The 22714-nt window shown below is 42.5% G+C and overlaps 2 protein-coding genes across 3 annotated transcripts in view; one reads left to right on the plus strand and one right to left on the minus strand.

The window, feature by feature from the left end:
* The window catches only part of LOC121584638 (transient receptor potential cation channel subfamily M member 3), a 174244-nt gene extending 160387 nt beyond the window's left edge, over positions 1–13857 (plus strand). The window contains exon 27 of the mRNA XM_041900639.2: positions 12675–13857. Coding sequence (XP_041756573.1) covers positions 12675–12952 — 278 coding nt within the window. The 3' untranslated portion in view covers positions 12953–13857. The remainder of the gene's footprint in view (positions 1–12674) is intronic.
* A 302-nt stretch (positions 13858–14159) lies between these two features.
* LOC121584639 (protein FAM219A) lies at positions 14160–22197 on the minus strand. 2 transcript variants are annotated; one of them, XM_041900640.2, is made up of 6 exons: positions 21891–22197; positions 20574–20676; positions 18325–18427; positions 17980–18060; positions 17724–17799; positions 14160–15855 (listed from the first exon to the last, which is right to left on the minus strand). In XM_041900640.2, exons 1-6 carry the CDS (start codon positions 21957–21959, stop codon positions 15697–15699), a joined length of 591 nt encoding a protein of 196 aa, XP_041756574.1. In that variant the 5' UTR covers positions 21960–22197; the 3' UTR covers positions 14160–15696. The 2 variants fall into 2 exon arrangements, with proteins under 2 accessions (XP_041756574.1, XP_041756576.1); XM_041900642.2 differs by having other exon boundaries at positions 17745–17799; positions 21891–22194.
* Positions 22198–22714: the final 517 nt, after the last annotated feature.

Consider the following 22714-nt stretch of genomic DNA (forward strand, 5'->3'; position numbering starts at 1 on the left):
CATCCAGGACCTTGAGATGCTTCTTACGGAGCCACTCCTTAGTTGCCCTGGCTGTGTGTTTCGGGTCGTTGTCATGCTGGAAGACCCAGCCACCACCCATCTTCAATGCTCTTACTGAGGGAAGGAGGTTGTTGGCCAAGATCTCGCGATACATGGCCCCATCCATCCTCCCCTCAATACGGTGCAGTCGTCCTGTCCTCTTTGCAGAAAAGCATCCCCAAAGAATGATGTTTCCACCTCCATGCTTCACGGTTGGGATGGTGTTCTTGGGGTTGTACTCATCCTTCTTCTTCCTCCAAACACGGCGAGTGGAGTTTAGACCAAAAAGCTATATTTTTGTCTCATCAGACCACATGACCTTCTCCCATTCCTCCTCTGGATCATCCAGATGGTCATTGGCAAACTTCAGACGGGCCTGGACATGCGCTGGCTTGAGCAGGAGGACCTTGCGTGCGCTGCAGGATTTTAATCCATGACGACGTAGTGTGTTACTAATGGTTTTCTTTGAGACTGTGGTCCCAGCTCTCTTCAGGTCATTGACCAGGTCCTGCCGTGTAGTTCTGGGCTGATTCCTCACCTTCCTCATGATCATTGATGCCCCACAAGGTGAGATCTTGCATGGAGCCCCAGACCGAGGGTGATTGACCGTCATCTTGAACTTCTTCCATTTTCTAATAACTGCGCCAACAGTTGTTGCATGTTCATGCAATAAAATGCAAATTAATTACTTAAAAATCATACAATGTGATTTTCTGGATTTTTGTTTTAGATTCCGTCTCTCACAGTTGAAGTGTACCTATGATAAAAATTACAGACCTCTAAATGCTTTGTAAGTAGGAAAACCTGCAAAATCGGCAGTGTATCAAATACTTGTTAGCATGAAAATGTTGGTGGGGCAAACTCATTATTATAATTGTTTTATGCATGCCAGCAAAGCCACTACACAACACAACACTAAACAATACATTCATTGCACTATAATGGTGACAAAATGTGCCCACAAACTGTTAGGGCTTACATAAAGCTGTCCCAACAGCAAAGCTTTCTTTTCAGCACCATGGAGTGAATCCTTACCAACGCTACATCAATGGAGCCTTGTCTGGCAGCGAAACAGTTCATTCAGCCTAATTTACTGCCTTTTAGAAAAAACATAGCTGATATGGCTATCAGGATTCAGGCTAAGACAGGAGACCAAGGGCTGTGAGACAGGGGTTTAATTCTAGACACATAGAACGTGGGATGTATATGGAGGGTGTGGGGCAACAGGAGACGAACAGCAGAGGGGCTAAGAATCTTAGAGATTGGGAAAGTGCCGATAAAACGGGGGGAAAATTTGCTGAGAGTCAGTGGAATTACGGTAGTGGCTGGATGCCTAATAGACAATCCATAGACTTACTCCAGCACTGTTTGGAAAGCACGGTCGTGGCGTTCCGCCAAGGTCTGGAATCCTTCCGTAAGGTTGTGAAGTAACTCCTCGTGTCTTCCAATGGTGGTTCCGTGAGAGGAGACGACGTCAGGGAGCTGGTCCGAGTCTGCTGGGTCAGTCATGGCCAGTTCATACTATCAGGACTCAGCCAAAGACCCAGATGCAGACACAGGAGGCGGATAGTATGAGTCTCAGAGATAATAATAGTACAAGGGGCAGGCAAAAGGTAAGTCAAGGCAGGCAAAGAGTCGTAATCCAAATCAGAGTCAGGCAGGTACAGGACAGCAGGCAGGATCAGGGTCAGGACAAGGCAGAAAGGTCAGAACTGGGAAGACTAGGAAAAACAAAAACTAGAGTACATAAAACACGGGAACACGCTGGTAGGACTTGACGGAACAAGATGAACTGGCAACAAACAAACAGAAAACACTGGTATAAATACACAGGGGATAATGGGGACAAATGGGAGACACCTGGTGGGGGGTGGAGACAAACACAAGACAGGTGAAACAGATCAGGGCGTGACAATGGCTGACTTGCTTAAACAAATATGGTTTCTACTGACAATTGAGATGTACAAACTATGGCATAAAGGAACGATGAGCGGATAAGAGGCTATCCATAATTTCGATTAAGACATTAATGAGGGAGCTAAGACGGACATAGTCAATATAACTATTTGTTCAGCACATGGGCTACTAACAGCTTACTACACAACATACACTTAGTATTACTTTCTTAGCTACAGTATACATACAGTGCATTTGGGAAGTATTCAGACCCCTTTACTTTTTCCACATGTTGTTACGTTACAGCAGGTTTTCATCAAGGATCTCTCTGTACTTTGCTCTGTTCATCTTTCCCTCGATCCTGACTAGTCTCCCAGTCCCTGCCGCAGAAAAACATCCCCACAGCATGATGCTGCCACCACCATGCTTCACCGTAGGGATGGTGAAGGTTTCCTCCAGATGTGACGCTTGGCATTCAGGCCAAAGAGTTCAATCTTGGTTTCATCAGACCAGAGAATCTTGTTTCTCATGGTCTGAGAGCCCTTTAGGTGCCTTTTGGCAAACTCCAAGCGGGCTGTCATGTGCCTTTCACTGAGGAGTGGCTTCCGTCTGGCCAGTCTACAATAAAAGCCTGATTGGTGGACTGCTGCAGAGACGGTTGTCCTTCTGGAATGTTCTCCCATCTCCACATAGGAACTCTGTCAGACTGACAGAGGTCTGTTACCTCCCTGACCAAGGCCCTTCTCCCACGATTGCTCAGTTTGGTCGGGCAGCCAGCTCTAGGAAGAGTCTTGGTGGTTCCAAACTTCTTCCATTTAAGAATGATGGCCACTGTGTTCTTGGGGACCTTCAATGCTGCAGAAATATTTTGGTACCCTTACCCAGATCTGTGCCTCAACACAATCCTGTCTCGGAACTCTAGGGACAATGTCTTCGACCTCATGGCTTAATTTTTGCTCTGACATGCACTGTCAACTGTGGGACCGTATATAGACAGGTGTGTGCCTTTCCAAATCATGTCCAATCAATTGAATTTACCACAGGTGGACTCCAATCAAGTTGTAGAAACATCTCAAGGATGATCAATGGAAACAGGATGCACCTGAGCTCAATATCTAGTGTCGTAGCAAAGGGTCTGAATACTTATGTAAATAAGGTATTTCTGTTTTAAATTTTTAATACATTTGCAAAAATGTCTAAAAACCTGTTTTTGCTTTGTCATTTACATTTACATTTACGTCATTTAGCAGACGCTCTTATCTCTTACCTTATAGCCAGTGGGATAACCACTTTACACCATTTTTTTATTATTATTATTATTATGGTAGAAGGATTACTTTATCCTATCCCAGGTGTTCCTTAAAGAGGTGGGGTTTCAAATGTCTCCGGAAGGTGGTGAGTGACTCCGCTGTCCTGGCGTCGTGAGGGAGCTTGTTCCACCATTGGGGTGCCAGAGCAGCGAACAGTTTTGACTGGGCTGAGCGGGAACTGTGCTTCAGCAGAGGTAGGGGAGCCAGCAGGCCAGTGGTGGATGAACGCAATGCCCTCGTTTGGGTGTAGGGACTGATCAGAGCCTGAAGGTACGTCATTATGGGGTATTGTGTGTAGATTGATGAGGGGAAAAAATGATTTATTCCATTTTAGAATAAGGCTGTCACGTAACAAAATGTGGAAAAAGTCAAGGGGTCTAAATACTTTCCGAATTAACTGTATCTCCCTGGCATATTACATCATTTATGCAGCAGCATTCAAGACCTTTTTGGACTCACCATTGTGCTGTGCTCACTTGAACAGGAAGGTGGCGCAGCGGTCCTTCTTGTCGGCAAATGTCATAAAACTTTGTCAACAAAGTCTGGCATGCACTGGATTTATGGTGCTTTCAAGACAACTGGGAACTCTGGGGGAAAAAAAGGTCGAATCATGACGTTAGTAATCTTCAGGTCGGAGCTCTACAAAGAGGCCCGAGTTCCTGACTTGGAATTCCGAGTTGGATGACCGTTCAAAACGTATTTTCCAAGTCTGAGCTTGTTTTTTCTGAGTTCCCAGTTGTCTTGAACTCACTGAAGTCTGAGATTTCCCAGTTCCGAGTTTCCAGTTGTTTTGAACGTGGCAGAAGTCAACCTTTTCTGGCCCATGGTGTTGCGTGTGAATGTTTATCCTTTTAAGCTTGGAAAATAGACACTTAAACCCAGACTTGGACCACACACCCTCTCCACTGAATAGCAGGGGAAGCAAAATAGTGATTGCTTTGCAACACATGCAGTTAGCCACTGATTCCTTCCAAACCACTCATTGTTGAATTTGCTTTTTCTAACTTGTTGTGTAATGTTTATGTCCAATGCCCGATGAGCACCGATACATTTTATATATAATTTATCTTCATATAACAAGGATTGAAAAGGATTTTCCAGTAGATTGTCGACTTGATTCATGATGATGACTGCTTGTCTAGCTTGCTAGCTAAGATTTTGAAAGTAGGATGTTGACATGATCAGTCCAATCAAAGCTACAGTAGATATAACGTGATTTGACATGATTTTATCTGTGGCCAATGACCTTGAGTCTTCTTCGATGGGCACTTCTAATGTAAATCTATGGCAGCACCCAAGGGGGCTTGAACTGTCTAGCTCTCCCTGTAGATTCTGCGCTGACGTAATGTCTCCATGAGTGACAGAACACTGAGCCAACCACTGCGCAACTAGAGAAGATTACCAACCCCTACGCTCTATAATTTCTGCTGGCTGCCCTGAGCTATGCTGAAACACCTGCATTTTGGAGCTGGCTTACTCAAGAAAGCAACAAAGAGACCATGTTTGTATGCGGATTTAACTCAATGAACATGTTTTACATTGTTTGCAAACTGATATGTGACACATGTTAATGCCAAAATAATATGCAAAACAGGCAACAAACGTACTGTCAGTAGCTGAGTGTAGATGCGGTGTGGAAATCAAGCGCAGGAAACACGGGCGTTCGTGAACAGACTTTAGTAAACGAAAGCAGCACCAAACAGGCGAACAGCCAACCCAACCGGGAGGCAAAATACAAATTACGCACAATAAACACAGTGCGTAAAACGACGATAGCGCACACAGTGCGGACTCGAAAAAACAACAAAACACGGAGTAAATACGGAGAGCAACAGCTTGACAAAAAACAATCACACATAACACCTGACCCAACACACGATAACTAAATAGGAAACAAAATCCAGTGTACTCCGGGGACGACGACCGCCGAAGCCTGCCCGAACAAGGAGGAGGAGCAGCCTCGGCCGAAACCGTGACACGTACATATATACAGTGGGGAAAACAAGTATTTGATACACTGCCGATTTTGCAGGTTTTCCTACTTACAAAGCATGTAGAGGTCTGTAATTTTTATCATAGGTACACTTCAACTGTGAGAGACGGAATCTAAAACAAAAATCCAGAAAATCACATTGTATGATTTCTAAGTAATTCATTTGCATTTTATTGCATGACGTAAGTATTTGATCACCTACCAACCAGTAAGAATTCCGGCTCTCACAGACCTGTTAGTTTTTCTTTAAGAAGCCCTCCTGTTCTCCACTCATTACCTGTATTAACTGCACCTGTTTGAACTCGTTACCTGTATAAAAGACACCTGTCCACACACTGAATCAAACAGACTCCAACCTCTCCACAATGGCCAAGACCAGAGAGCTGTGTAAGGACATTAGGGATAAAATTGTAGACCTGCACAATGCTGGGATGGTTTTCTTTGAGACTGTGGTCCCAGCTCTCTTCAGGTCATTGACCAGGTCCTGCCGTGTAGTTCTGGGCTGATTCCTCACCTTCCTCATGATCATTGATGCCCCACGAGGTGAGAACTTGCATGGAGCCCCAGACCGAGGGTGATTGACCGTCATCTTGAACTTCTTCCATTTTCTAATAATTGCAACAACAGTTGTTGCATGTTCATGCAATAAAATGCAAATTAATTACTTTAAAATCATACAATGTGATTTTCTGGATTTTTGTTTTAGATTCCGTCTCTCACAGTTGAAGTGTACCTATGATAATATATTACAGACCTCTACATGCTTTGTAAGTAGGAAAACCTGCAAAATCGGCAGTGTATCAAATACTTGTTCTCCCCACTGTATATATATATATATATATATATAGCTAAACAGGTGGTGCTCAGAACACTGAATGACAGGTCGCCACTGAGCCTATATCCCCGGTATAGCCCGTCTCCCCTAATCTGCATCAGATCATGCGTTCATACTGTAAATGAACTGCTACTCACTGAATGGTTCAGAGATATCACGTTACATCCTGGCAAATGATGGTACTGTGCAGTCAACCAACCAAGCAATAATACTGAGAGCCTCTGATTATTTTCCTGGTTTTGGTCTGGACTGGGTTCTCACCTGCAGCAAACCGCACCATGCTACCCTACGAATGGAATCGGACCGAGATCACCCTAAACCATGGTGCATTGTTTAGTGCGCTCCCGTGTGCGGATAGAGTTCACACCAGTCCAAGCAGATGCTGACTGCTGGTTCACTGAAAGGAGCACATTCACACACATCGATAATTCAACGAGTTCTCAAAGTAAGGGGGGCTTTCACACCACATTGTTTTGGTGCGGTTTTTTCCGAACTCTGGTGCGTTTACCCCCGTAGTTCGGTTCCTTTGGATTGGTGTGAATACTCTCCACACTTGGGAGCGCACTAAACAACGCACATGGTTCGCTCAAAAAGTGTGATCTCGGTCCAATTCAATTCGAACAGCAGCTGCAGTTGACAACGCAGTCTGGACCAAACACAGGAAAAGAACCCGAGTCGCGCATTATTATTGGTTGTTTGACTGCGAGCATTTGATGTAATGCACGCAGCATCATAACTTGACATCCCTGAAACATTCTGTGAGTAGCAGGGCATTTGTGAGCGCATTTTATGCAGATTAGGGGAGAATGGGGCTATACAAGGGATATAGGCTACCGAATATAGCCTATTAATGTCGCAGTTAGAGCAGCTATTGCGCTGTTTCCTCGAGCATGGTGTTGGAAGACCAAAGCGAAAGCAATATGAAGATGCTTTATGATAATCATAAATGGATATAAGGTGAGCATTTTTTGTCCAATAAACAAATGACTTGCATGGACACATGTTTTTGTTTAGGCATTTTAGTTCGTTTGACATTTGGCAATGTGAAACCAACTTAAAAACCTAATTTTAAAAATACAATGTAACAATAGCCGAACTCTGATACAAACTATAGCTCAAAACAGTATGGAAATGTATGCACTCACTACTTTAAGTCACTCTGGATAAGAGTGTCTGCTAAATTACTAAAATGTAAAAAATAAGAGGTGAAAACTCGTGACTATATGTTTGTTTTGAACGTAGGCTACATGTGACAACTACTATAGATTGTAGATAGGCCTATATGAAAACAAAGAGACATGGCAATAGAGATAAATAGTAATGGCGTCTTTTTGTAGGCACTAACTCCGCCAAGGTTCGTTGAACAAAGCCTATGAGGAAAATCAATGGCGTTTTTGTAGGGGTTTTTAAAAATGGCCGAAAATATGGTATGTGGTAAACACAGGAGGCTTAGGAGATCTTATACGTTTTTTTTTATGAGACAATCTTTATCAACTAACTACACTTTTTGTGAATTTTGAATAATTTATGTAATAATAAAAAACACAAAGGCTTCATCATTCATAAAGGTCATGTTAACTGACTGCTATTATATCGTATAAGAAAACGTATAAGATCTCCTAAACCTGTGTTAACCTCAGACCTTATTTTCGGTGTTTAGCCTATTCCAAAACCCTATTCTTTCCCCATTCATTTTTCCTGTAGGGATGGCAAAACGAACCAGAGATAATTTATTTCAGGGTTTTAGAACTACAAACTGGGGAGCTCTATAGCTGCAGCCTAATTTTCGAGGAACTTGGCCCTCTTAACTGCTATGGCGCACGAGTTCATTCTCAGTTCACGGAAGAGAACATTCTGTTCTACAGTCGCACGTGGACACACACAGGGAGGCGGTGTTGGTTAGAATAACATGTTAGAGCGTAACAACGTGATATACTGTCGGTAAAGGGTGTAGCGGCAATAACAGACATCCAAGGACTTGTTTATGGGCAGTGGAGAATTCCAGTGCAGACTGTAGATTCAGGCAATAGCCTATGGTCACGACATCTTCTTACACTCGTATAGCCTATATTCCTGGTAGCCTAGTAAGGCCACCAGACATGGGTGTGTTGGGGTGGGGCTATAGCCTAATTTAATTATGATATTAGGCTAGGTCCTAGGCATAGTCTAACTGGGTTGGGGTAGAATAGAATAGAATAGAATAGACCACTAGCCTAATTAAATCAGGCACGTGGATATCATGGTGGGGACTGTAGCTACCTATTCTCTCTTGACAAGTGGCAACACGGTTTATTTTTTCTTCGAACTGTGTCCTGGTGAGCTCGGAGAAAGGTGTTTACTTTTGGAGAGGCTCTTGTTACAAGCAGCCTCATTGACTGATTTCTCCTACCTCTCAGGACCTGGACTTCAGGCTATGTATGCATTTGCATGCATACCTCAGTTGCAGTTGGGTATGCCAGAATTATAACAGATAAATGTATTATCAGGAACTCAAGTAGGGCAACATTGTTTCAAATGAGTGAGTTCCCTTGAGTGTAAAATGACAAACCGCTGAAACATCATGAAGACACGCTGTGGCTATAATAATAGGCTATGTAGGGTTAGTAGATTCACATGTAGCCTATAGCTTGTGTTGGTAAATAAAATTAGCATAGAATGATTATTAGGCTGAGTGAACAAAACATTATGAGCACCTCCTAATATTGAGTTGCACCCCCTTTTGCTTTAAGGGACATAGCTTTCACCTGGTCAGTCTGTCATTGAAAGAGCATGTGTTCCTAATGTTTTGTACACTCAGTCTATAACCCTGGGCTAAGAAAATAACCCCAAAAGTTAAAAGTAGGCTACAGTCTGGTATTTGGGAAGCTGTTCAATAGTATTGTAGTGACCTTAAGACAACACCTAGTGACTTCGTGAAGAGGTTCGGGCCTCTTGGCATAACAGTTAAGGTGTTGGCTTGAAAGTAGCAGGACCCAGGTTCAAGTCCTGATTGGGGCTACCCATCGAATTCGCTACAGTATTTTCAATTCTTGATATTTTCCCATTGACTCTTGAAGAATGTAATCCATAAATGCTTCATAAAAAGTGGCATCTATTTGGGAATATCCAGCGCTCTTGATGCAAGAACTGACTAGATCCATGACATCCGAGATAGTTTTGACCTTGTTTTGTGCTAAACTCAATTGACATGTTAGGCTATAGGCTACACTGGATAGAAAAAAAACGTATACTTCAGTGGGGGAAATAATCGTTTTTCTAAAAGAGACGTGTTCGGTGCTGAAGAAATGTGTTACAGAAATTAGCTCGAGGAATTATGTTGCAATGTGCCTTGCCTTAACCCTTGAAAAAGAACACTCGCGCAGTCTGGTCAACAATAATGTGTGGGATGACAGAGACAGTCCCCCTTTTCACATTGTTCATCCAGTGATTGGCCCACCATCCCATCCATCAATGAATATGAAGGAGCTATTCCAAGTAGTGTATACAAAAAATACGTCACCTCTACTCGTAGCCAATTGCAGCCCTGTTTTTATTATGACTCCCTGGGATTCCGCGAATTTGTTTCTTGGAGTTGGGAACAGCTTCATGCAGTAAAATAGGACAAGTTGACGCATTTGTGAGGAGAGAAAGAAACCAGTAGAACCTACAACACTATTCCAGGACCGTATTTATCCTTCACAGGCTACAGAGGAGTAAAACAAACAGCAATACTTTTAAAGTTATTTGATCCGTTTCTGTAAAATAGTATTATTTGAGACACACAAAGACGACATGTGGAACTAAAAAACACGTTTCATGAAATCCCTGTGATGTGAAGATAGCCAACCTGATAAATTACAAGGAGAGTCGTTTTATCAAAGGCGAAAATAGCAGCATCAGTTTGGACAACTGATTTTTTTCCAGAGTTCTTCGGCAATGTCGGAGGTTGATCTCGCTGCTGAGTGTTTAGTCTCCATCTCTAACCGCCGGCCACCGGAGGACCGCTGTCCCGATGCCAAACCGAAAGAGGACATGTCGAAAGAGAACCAAGAAAACAGGACTTTGTTAATGGTGGCGATGATTTTGCTCGACCTGAACAAATGTAACCAGAACACACGCAGTGAGACATGTGGTGGGGGTAGTAGATGTCTGGGCCAAAGTGATGCCAAAAGCATGGTTAACGGACACCTGTGTGGTCACAGGGTGAGCGGGGACAGTCGGGGCACTGCAAGGGCGCAACAGAACTTGGCAGAAAAGCAGTCACGGAACAAGAAGGCTGTGATTGTGCACGTGTCCTCAGAGAAGAGACATTGTTGCCCGTTCAGCGGCTGTGGGAAGATGTATGGCAAGTCTTCCCACCTTAAAGCCCACCTTAGAGTGCACACTGGTAAGTGTTGTAAAGGTTAGGCTACATACAGAAGTAAACTAGATAGTCTATACTGGTATATAGCCTAGCTACCGTGTCATTCTGTAGGCCCACACTAGTGCAGAGATTATTTTGAGAACATAACTTTGACCAGAATATTGCAAAATTATATGGCTCTCATAGTTTGGTCTAAAGACAATTCGATTTAGGGTATTCTAGAATCTAGATAACCATCGTGCGTACGCTCTGTAGTATGTGTTCGTGTTGTACATAACTCAAATTATACAGGATTTTTTGAATGCGGAGGTGTGTCCATGGACAGAGAGGGGTGCGCGCAAAGGGCGCCGCGATTCTTGTTGACACTAGAATCATAGAGGCCTCTAGTGGCCAAAATGCAGTATTAGCATGGGCAGCGCCATTGAGGGCTTCCACCTCTTTAACCAACAGGGTGGGACTTCCAACTTCATTGGCTGATCCCTCTCGATGACCCTGTTGGAGTCATGTCCAACCGGGTCATAAGGAGGGATCAGCCAATCATGAAGAAGGAAATGGACTACTTCAAAGTGGAGATTGCGTCAATGGCGCTGCGCATACTGTCACAGATGCTATAATGGCACAGATACAAAGATGAGTCCTCTATCTCTCTCTATGGTTGACACGTACTGCCGAGCAAGAAATAAGAACATAGTGTGCATAGTAGTACAGAAACCGACTTCCTAGACATGTAGATAGGCCACAGTGGAGGTGTTAAAATACCCATAAAACCTAGTGGTTTTGGGACTTGCAAGGACTTGTAGTCTTGTATGTCTACTTCGATACTAATTTAGTATTTTCGAATATGACAGTAAAAAGAGCCGAATATACTGATAAAACTCAAGAGATTTCCGACTTGCTAATAGGTTGTAGTTCTACACGTGCCGCGTTCAACCAGTTAGCAAGTCGGAAATTGTAAGAGTTCCGACTAGAACGTGAACGCGGCATTATAGACGGGCGGCTGACAACGTCACGAAGATGACGCGCACTCATCGATGTGGCCGGAAGGCGTGCGTGCGTTATGATTCTGAACGGTCAGGTAGCTAGCAACAATGACAAAAAGCTATCGTGCGGAATCGTAGGTGGCTCGTTTCAGCTCTTTGTATATTGTTATTGATACCATGTCTTGGTTTGAGTTGTTTTGACTGGTTTCATGGTTATGCTAATGTGGCTAACATTTGCTAGCTTTTTATTTGTACATTTGATTTATTTTTATATTAATATATATATATAGAAATTGTAGTCACATGCGCCGAATACAACAAGTGTAGACCTTACCTTGAAATGCTTACTTACGAGCCCTTAAACAACAATGCAGAGTTTTAAAAAAGTAAGTAAGAAACATTTGCTAAATAAACTAAAGGAAAAATTGTAACACAATAACAATAACGAGGCTATATACAAGGGGTACCGGTACTGAGTCAATGTGCAGGGGTACGGGTTAGTGTTGGTAATATGTACATGTATGTAGGAGTAAAGTGACTATGCATTGATAATACCAACAACTGTAACGATGTATTTGAGAGACAACAAGTGCTCATTGTTCAAATGTATTTATGTTTTCAATAAACATTTGGATAAGCAAACCCTGTCTGTTTTGCCCCATAGTTGCGCACACGTCAGTTTTGTTGCTAATCAACCAACCCGTCTATAGCCTACCATTTCAACCAAGTGGTAAGGACCTGTTACCTATGTTTAATGTGTAGCCTGGATATATTCTTGTAATAAAGCCACTCAAGCCACGTGTTGTCCTTGGTAACCCTGCGACGCCCCTTCCTCTTACGTCACATATTTCACTTCACTCATATTCTGTTGTAGACAGGAGACGTGGTCATGAAGGAATTCAACACTTGGATAAATTAGGCCTATTTGTAGTACAAATGAGCATGTAGAATTCCCTTAAGATCATTTTATAAAAATATTATAATGTTCCTGACATAGCTACCATTTTGAGTGAGTAGACGTGTTGATACCTAGAGAACATATTGTTATATAGCCTTGTTATAAGAATACAATATTATAAAAGCTCTTACGTGCTTAATGGTAAGTGATGTCTCAAAACCCACATTTTCACTCAATTGCACACCTGTAGAATGGAATGTTGGCCAATTTTATTTATTATGAAAAATGTTGACCTTCATTCTGTCATTGAGAACTCCTCAGAATGACTCCACTTATTCTCTCTTCCTTCTCTTTGTCCTCTTGATGGGTATGGTTCTCCAGGTGAAAGGCCATTCCAGTGTACCTGGCCAGACTGCACTAAGAGGTTTTCGCGTTCAGACGAGTTGACGCGCCACTACCGCACACATACAGGGGAGAAGCGCTTCACCTGCCCGCTATGTGACAAGTGTTTTATGAGGAGTGATCATCTGACCAAACATGCCCGCCGCCATGCAGGCTTTCATCCCAGCATGCTTCAGGGCACCGCAGTCAGAAGAAGCCGCTCCTCCGCCTCCTTCTCCTCCTCCGACTCTGGAGACCAGAGCCCTACTGAGGTGTGAGACACACACACACACAACCAACATATACTACAGGGAGGTGGAAGTAGGCTAGTTACTTTATCTACCCAATAACAAACACTAATTTTTGTCTGTTGCAAAATGTTATGAAAATTATTTGCCACTGTGGGCCCAGTGCCCTATTGAACATGACCCTGTTTGTTTTCTGTTTGGTAATAGCTGGTCTCTAGTGACCCCTAGTGGTGTGAGCAATATTATCACTGGAATGTGAATAGTGGTATAAATCATAGAGCCATTCACCTTTTTTGCATAATATTTCATTTTCTCTTTCTACAAGGAATACTAGAAGCAATGTAATAATATATGTGAAGTATATCATGTTTTTTTATTTAGACATTTGTTTTGTTTTTACACTCCCAGACAATGAGAGGCCTTATGTAGAAATGTGCTCCATAATGTAATAGTATCAATCACCTTGGTAGTCATGTGTGTGTGTGTGTGCTAGTAGTTGATAAATAATTGCCTAAATGATGGTTATGTTATAGCACAAAGCAGTGCAGTGAAATTAGTGTTCAAGTCACAGATGGGGTACTCATCAAACTGAGATTGGTGTCAAATTGCCAAGTGAAACTATCCAAATAGAATGTAAAGTTGTGTGTTGCAGCTTAGATTACTATTACAACATTTGCAGTATTGCAAAATTCTTTGAACTTTGTACATTATTTTGTATTTGTATAGGGGATTGTGTAATACTTTGTGCCTTTCAGATTGAATTCATGCTCAGCATTCTTGGATGTTTTGAAGTTGTTCTAATTTTCTGAATGTCTGAAGCTCCATCTGTCAACCTGTGGATAACTAATTTATGATAGTATTGCTCACTGTAAATACCTGTGTACTTAATTATGTCAGATACTTTTAACATTAAAACAATTATCTTTGTACATCGGTATGATCTATGTGAGGTTGCATCATTTAATAGGGAGCCAAGATGGTATCATCATTTTGTAGGCCGAGGCTGATCAAATCAAAAATGTTTCCCCCATATCGATTTTTTATATAGCTAAATACAGTCCGTTAGCATGCAGGCGTTTTTATTTCAACAATGTATTACATGTTCATTGTTTGACTGCTAATGAACTTAGTACCTGCCGTCACCCTGCGAGATAGTTTTTGCTACATTATCAATGCACCTGGCTACAGAAGTGCATTTAGAACAATGCCCCAGTACGCAGTAGACACCCCAATAAGGTTCAGTTGGCTTTGTGTTTATTGATATCATACACTACACAGGACAGTAACATTGTTAAATACTAGAATGGAAGTGTCTACATGAGAACACAATAGTAAAACAAATAATAATCACCTGTGTCTAAATGTAAAAAATAAATGCATACAATCATTCTGCAAATCTCTTTAAAATACATTAGGTCATGAGACTGGCAATAAACATACACATTTTGTTTTAATATTCTTTCCTTTCAGGCATACTCTAATCACAAATCAACTCTGAGAGGTGTTTGAGTGAAGGACGCGGTGAGGGATTAGTACTCAAAGTTAATGATACTTATGATCCCTAGATCACTTTCCAACCAATCACGAGGAAAATAAACTGCACACCACCCCTGCTGTGTGTCTGCTCTATTGACACTATTTAGAATGATTGTGCCAATCAAGATAGCAGGATGGTATAGGGGAGTGGTTAGTTAGACACATTGTGGGAGAGGCATGGTAGGATGTCACAGTAGGATGTCAACAGGCTGTATCTAAAAAGCTATCTAAAGTCAGCTTATACTTTTACTTAACAAAACCACTTGTTCCCTTTGGCCTCTATGGGGGTGAATTGTGTAAGCTAACTAGAAAAGCATTGTGTTGTAGAAGATACAAAGTGCTGTATCATCCTCTTGAATAAGGGTCATTGCAGATTAGCAATCACCTTAAGGAGGGTACACATATTAACTTAGAACCCAAATAAATTCAAATGTGTAAGAATAAGACACAAAAGTGATAAATGAAGACTGGACAAAATAGCAGTGTGCAGTAGTAAGATGTGGGAACATACAGCCAATTCAGATACATTTCCCAATCCATTTACAGTCGGGGCTCATCATGCATGTCATCCCTTTGCAATACATTCATCCCTAAAAACCAAAACCATAAATACCTCCAACCAGTACAATAAGAAACAGAGCAATGAGTCCATGGACCAGGCCGGTGCTACGCAACCCTGCTTTCAGTACCAAATTACAGTACCAGATATTCAGTACCAGGTATTAATCTTTACAACACACCCCAGTACAAACAATCATACAGATCCTTCAAATAAAAAGTATATAACTAAAAATATTAACTAAATAAAACGCAATAAATATGACCTTGAAGTCAAGTAAGCAGAGCAGCTTTATCACCAGCAGTTAAGATAATATTTCCTATTCTTTAGGGACATGAAAATATTTTTTTTAATCAAATGACCTTGTTTTTATTTTCACTTGTATTACACAATATTGGCCAGGGGGAGGCATCAGAGAGGCCTAGACTAGTGTGTCTCCTCCCAGATCTCAAACACAAACAGAAGTGCATGTCCTACCATAGGAGGAAGTAATAACTGTTAATCGTATTTTAACATTTTTGTGTTTTTGTCTTAATTTTTCATTTTTTTCTATTTTTTATTTTTACATTTAACTTTCCACCCGATAAGTTGATTATATGTTTTCATATAATTATCATATTCTATCATTGCTCTCTGTCACCGCTCTAATTGCAGAGTAAACTCACGGCAGATGTGTGGGCTACTGGATTTGACAGGCGGTAGAGGAGGTGGCTTGGCAGCACATGCATGTGGGGTTGACAGACTTGGGCAGGATCAGGTCCAGGTCTTCATCGTCAGGGATCTCGTCCAGCCGGTAACCATCCTTCAACAGCTGGATATTCAGGTCCTGGTTGATTTGCTGTGAGGGTGGACATATGGACATGTTACTAGGGGATGCAGGGGATGGTCAGTCATGTTACTAGGGGTCGTAGGGCATGGTCAGTCATGTTACTAAGGGGTGTAGGGGATGGTCAGTCATGTTACTAGGGGGTGTAGGGGATGGTCAGTCATGTTACTAAGGGGTGTAGGGGATGGTCAGTCATGTTACTAGGGGTCGTAGGGGATGGTCAGTCATGTTACTAGGGGTCGTAGGGCATGGTCAGTCATGTTACTAAGGGGTGTTGGGGATGGTCAGTCATGTTACTAGGGGGTGTAGGGGATGGTCAGTCATGTTACTAAGGGGTGTAGGGGATGGTCAGTCATGTTACTAGGGGTCGTAGGGGATGGTCAGTCATGTTACTAGGGGTCGTAGGGGATGGTCAGTCATGTTACTAGGGGTCGTAGGGGATGGTCAGTCATGTTACTAGGGGTCGTAGGGGATGGTCAGTCATGTTACTAGGGGGTGTAGGGGATGGTCAGTCATGTTACTAGGGGTCGTAGGGGATGGTCAGTCATGTTACTAGGGGTCGTAGGGGATGGTCAGTCATGTTACTAGGGGTCGTAGGGGAATGTCACTTACATTACTGGGGCTGCAGAAATGCTACCATAGACTTATGAAGGCTATTAAGTAGAGTCTTCAAGGAGTACCCATGTAACTAAAGGCTAGTCATATTGTTACACAGTGAAAGCCCCTAGTAACATGACTGACCATCCCCTACACCCCTTAGTAACATGCCTGACCATCTCCTACACCCCTTAGTAACATGCCTGACCATCTCCTACACCCCTTAGTAACATGCCTGACCATCGCCTACCCCCCTTATTTTTTAATCAACTGACTTTGTTTTTATTTTCACTTGTATTACACAATAATGACCAGGAGGAGGCATCAGAGAGGCCTAGACTAGCGTGTCTCCTCCCAGATGTGTAGTCTCCTCAGATAAGTAGAGTCTTCAAGGAGTACCCATGTAACTGAAGGCTAGCCATATTGTTACACTGTGAAAGCCATAATCACTATGGTTTATCTTAAGTTATTGAAGTCTACTTACTTCAGCGAACATATCAGGCTTTTGGAGACATTCTTGGTACAGTAGCTAAATGGTTCAATGATAAAAACATAAGGCTAAAATACGTAATGTAAGTGGTTTTAAGAATTAGATTTTATCCAACAGTAATCCGCATTTACTGTAATGAGGTTTGTGAAGGGAGAGAACATGAAGATTGTGAGTGTGGTGGGGGATGAGTGGCAATGGCTAGGCATGACTGTAAAGCCCAGTACAGATACAACAGCCGAGACGAGACAAGACGGTTTTTATGCAGTTTTAGAAAGAGGTTTGCTTGATCTAGTTTTAGAACGTATCATGTCGGCTGCTGGAGTTTCCAAGATTCAATATGTCAAATCTTAGCTAAAGAAGAGACGGGTCCATTTAACTGTGTGCAGACGTTCTGTGTTTAGCCAAGCAGTTAGCTGGCTAGCCAACCAGACAGCTAGCTAGCAATTTGGCTGCAGTTAGCTAGTCTAACTTGCTGACATTTCTCTGACAAGTCACGAAAGTCCACCCTGTTTCTGGTGCATGCATTTCATTATACTCATTTGCTACAACACCTTGTTACAACCAGAGGCAGCTTTGTTTCAAAGTATGTCAGTCATTGTAAAGAGGCACCATCACAGTGGAAACGGTCGCAACCACACGTATCGTCTTGTTGATCTGAATGCCCCTTCTTCAGTCAGCTGTTCTACAACACAAAATTCTAAAACTGGTTAGTTTTGTCTCGTCTCGTTTCTCCTTATGTCGGCTGTTGTATCTGTTCCGTGCTTGAGTAGTGTTACCCAGAGTGCATAGGTACCTGGTCCCTCACACATCTCACCTCGGCTGAGGAGTATCCCGATGAGGAGTATCTGGACATGTCGAAGTCATCGTCACTGCAACATAAAGGGAAGTGGATGGTCATTTGCATAGATTAATGTCATCACTGTTGATCTTATATTTACATTCACTTCATACCTGCCCATAACCTAAATACTGTATCCATGTTGGCAGGTCTGAGAGTAAAGGGTGATGGTGGACATGTGACATTATGTGTGTACGATGTTGTCACATACCTGTCTGTATCTAGGGCCACCAGGGGCTTCTCATCAGGGCTCTGGTCTAAGGAGGAGTAGCCCTTATTGGGCACCACCAGCCTGTGGAGAGGAGAGAGGGAGTGAGTGAGTGAGTGAGTGAGTGAGTGAGTGAGTGAGTGAGTGAGGGGAGCGATAGAGGTGGGCAGGATAGTGAGTACACAAGAAGGAAGAGGTAGAACAGACCAGGAGGAAGAGAGTGAGTGAGAGTGAAATAAATAGGAGGGGTTAAAGATACCAGTGAAGAGGGACATAGGGAGGAAGAAAAAAAATGAATGAAGGGCCAAAATGGAGAAGGCCCTAGTCAAGACCGAAGTCAGCTCTCACCGTGTTCTGGCCATCACATTGTTCTTCTTGGGCTGCTGGTTCACTGGACTTCCTGCATTGCCATTCTTCAGTGATCCCTTCCTGGCCAGCTCTCGCTGTTTCTCTGCACATCACAGGATGACGTCAGAGGATGGACAAATATAGAGAGCCACAGACACAATCCTGCCATGGCAGCTCTCAGATAACCAGTTTCCTGACACCATTCAACTGGTCATCTGGTTTTTAGTCAGTACTGTGTCAAAGATGACAGGCCAGGGCCATAACCACATCCCCAGACTATGACGCACATACACGCCTGGTGCAAGAACGACTCAATTCTGGCCATAACGAACTTACGGAGTCAACTTTGAGTGAATTTACGGAGTAAATTATTTTGTCATTATTAGATCTTAGCAAATCACATTACTAGTCCTACAAAGCGTGGTTCCAAATAGAAAAACATAAACGCTAGCTAGCTAGCTACCTTCTAACTAAAGGGCAGAGGCTTCACATTTAAAAAAGGCATAATAGTATCCTAATCTGTGGGTGATGTGTCACACTTGTGGGGAAAACTTTCTCCATAAAAAAGACAGAACAGACTCAAATACATTTTCTAAAATCTTCATGTTGCCTCACCCAAGCATACAGTGCATTCGGAAGTATTCAGACCCCTTGACTTTTTCCACATTTTTTTATGTTACAGCCTTATTCTAAAATTGATTAAATTGATTTTTCCCTCATTAATCTACACACAACACTCCATATTAAAAAGCAAAAATAGGTTTTTAGAAATGTTTGCAAATGTATTGAAAATAAAAAAATGGAAATATGACATTTACATAAGTATTCAGACCCTTTACTAAGTACTTTGTTGAAGCACCTTTGGCAGTGATTACAGCCTCGAGTCTTCTTGTGTATGATGCTACAAGCTTGGCACACCTGTATTTAGGGAGTTTTTCCCATTCTTCTCTGCAGATCCTCTCAAGCTCTGTCAGGTTGGATGAGCAGCGTCACTGCACAGCTATTTTCAGGTCTCTCCAGAGATGTTAGATCGGGTTCAAGTCCGGGCTCTGGCTGGGCCAGTCAAGGACATTCAGAGACTTGTCCCGAAGCCACTCCTGCATTGTCTTGGCTGTGTGCTTAGGGTTGTTGTCCTGTTGGAAGGTGAACCTTGGCCCCAGTGTGAGGTCCTGAGCGCTCTGGAGCAGGTTTTCATCAAGGATCTCTCTGTACTCTGCTCCATTCATCTTTCCCTCGATCCTGACTAGTCTCCCAGTCCCTGCTGCTGAAAAACATCCCCACAGCATGATGCTGCCACCACCATGCTTCACCGTAGGGATGGTGCAAGGGTTCCTCCAGACATGACGCTTGGCATTCAGGCCAAAGAGTTCAATCTTGGTTTCTTCAGACAAGAGAATCTTGTTTCCCATGGTCTGAGAGTCTTAAGGTGCTTTTTTGCACCTGAGCTCAATTTCGAGTCTCATAGCAAAGGGTCTGAATACTTTTGTAAATAAGGTATTTCTATTTTTGATGTTTCATAAATGTGCAACATTTTCTAAAAACCTGTTTTCACTTTGTCGGTATTGTGTTTAAATTGATGAGGATTAAAAAAAAATCCATGTTAGAATAAGGCTGTAACGTAACAAAATGTGGAAAAAGTCAAGAGGTCTGAATACTTTCCGAATGCACTGTATGTGGGGGGAATATGGGGTACACAAGTGAGGCTAATGACTGCAGCGTGCTAGTTTGAGGTTTTGACATAACAGACCTTCTGGGCTTGGGAAATAAATATCTGGGATGCGGGACTAGAGCCATCCAACAGTAACAGTGACTCCCTCCCTCATCCCAGATGTTATGGGGACATTTGTTGACAGGGTATCATGAGGAGGGATTGCTCATCAAAGACAGGTTCAATTGAGTCATTCTTTTACCATTTCATTTTCTGGACATCACAATGAGGTGTGTCAATGTGTTTATAGTTATGCCTTTTAAGCCTTGACTCCACTAAATCTTTGTATTGCTCCCTTCTACAGTACCTTGTATTGCTCCCTTCTACAGTACCTTGTATTGCTCCCCACATCTTTGCATTGCTCCCTTTTACAGTACCTTGTATTCCTCCCCACAACATATTTGTATTGTATTGCTCCCTTCTACAGTACCTTGTATTCCTCACTTCTACATCTTTGTATTGCTCTCCGGTCATGTGACCCCTGTCCAAGGTGCTGAAATAAACAGAGGCAGTAGGTTCTGCTGAGCCCTCTTACACTCACCTATCTTCATCTGCAGAGGAGAGGGCTTGTAGTTAATAGTGACTGGCTCGCCCTCCCTTGTGTCTGAGTCTGCCTCAGAAGAAGCCGTGGACGAAGCCGGGTCCTGGGGGGGCGAGAGAGGTTCTAAATTGCATCACAGTAGTGAGAGATTGGTTTCCTTCTCCGGCTCTCACTCACACACATATGCACTTTACACACATCAAAAGTTGTCAGGTAGTCACATCTTAATTGTACACAGTCCATTAATTGACTGCCATGATACACATTACACTCACAACTCACAAAAGCTACGCCACTGCAGATACAGACAAACCCTTTAGCTGAATCATGGTATTCCAGATACGTTCGACCATAGCAGGGGTGGGCAACATACACAGGAGGTTTGAGTAAAAAAGGAAGACCACTCTTGAATGTCTAAAACTAGATAGAAAGTATGTAGAAATTATAATGGACCTATACGTTTTCAAATAACTTCCCTTTTTCAGGGCCGCAAATTGCTTTTGATTAAGAAATTGCTCCGAAAAAAATATGTGTGGCCCTCCACAGATTTTTTAAAATCTTGATGTGGCCCTTGAGCCAAAATGATTGCCCACCCTTGGACTATAGGCTACCACATGGCCCTGAGAAATGAACTCGATACAGCAAACTAACATGGTCTACTGAGACACAGCACTAACTATATGCCTACAGCATCAGATGCTAACAAGCGGGTTTGATTCAGAGTGAAACGCCATATGCTGCCGTGGAGGGTACCGCTCCACGCAGTCTCCGCATGATGAAGTAATCGAAGGGGGGCTAGGCCTTACACGCTACGATAGGCTACCCAATTGCTTTGTAGTGTTCAGAAATATCAAACAATTCATTAATAACATGATCTGTTACATACATGCCTATCCACTACAAAACGATTTTTGCAATGACATTTGTTTGTTCCTAGAGCGGATGGCTCTGGGAGGCTGGGATGGTTGTTTTCGCCAAGCATCACCGATGCTCACTACGCAGCTCGATCACTTGAAAAACGGATATTGATCAAGGTTGTCTTTAAATTCGCTATTCATCGCCATAAAGCCAGGCATACTCTCTTGACCTTATGGTTGCCTAACAATATTGCGACATTTTCTACATTTATCAGACACCTAAAATAAAATGCAACAAAATAACACCAGGCCAATATCTAAATTCAACAATCCATTATAGGCAAAATTGATAGCGTCAAAAAGGTAGTAGTCTAGTCTAACAACATAGGAACAGACTGTATTAGCCTATGCATTAATTTATCATCACAAGTTGTAGCCTAGACAAAAACATCCCACTTACAAGCGGCTGCATCTCCGCCTGAACAGCGCTAGGCACCTGAAATCTATCTACCGGTATCTCTTCCATCATTTTGGCGAGGTGTTGTTAGTTCTACCGTTTATGACAAGGTAATTAATAATACGGCAGCGCGGTGTGTTTTAGTGTGATCAGTTGTGGCTGAGATTTTCGATTTCTCAGATTTCTATCAATCTCTGCGATTCTCCGGTTTTTTGCCTCATCCCAGCAGGCAGTATCTGTGGTGACCAGTCGGTGACTCAACCACCCACTTCCGGGTACGGATCCGTTAATCGGTCTCGCACATAATGGTCTCGCACATAATAGTCTCGCCCGCCTTCCTGCCGCCCGAGAATGAGCGTAAACCCGTTCCACAATGGCCTGACAATCTGGACCAGTGATTCTTTATGGCATAACGCCAATAAAGATACTACTATATATAGGCTAGGCTATATAAATAAATACGTGCACTTGGCTAAATAAAATGAAAAAACACAATACAGGCAACATCATATCAATCACATTTATTTTATAAATCTCTTTTTACGTCAGCAGTTGTCACAAAGCAATTAACATATATTTGGCCTAAACCCCAAAGAGAAAGCAATACATAAGCAGGAGCACAGTGGCCAGGATAAACTCCTTAGGAAGAAACCTAAAGATGAACCAGGCTCAGAGGGGTGGCCAGACCTCTTCTGTCATATGACATAGCCTACAAGTAAAAATATATATCAATACAAAAAATTTAAGAAATGTTTTTTATAAATAGGTTTAGGCCTAATTCTTTGTCGGATCACAACTATTATAGACTGCCTTGTGCATGCTCTCCC

This window comes from Coregonus clupeaformis, chromosome 16 (genome assembly GCF_020615455.1).
Source record: "Coregonus clupeaformis isolate EN_2021a chromosome 16, ASM2061545v1, whole genome shotgun sequence".
In the NCBI taxonomy this organism is placed as follows: domain Eukaryota; kingdom Metazoa; phylum Chordata; class Actinopteri; order Salmoniformes; family Salmonidae; genus Coregonus; species Coregonus clupeaformis.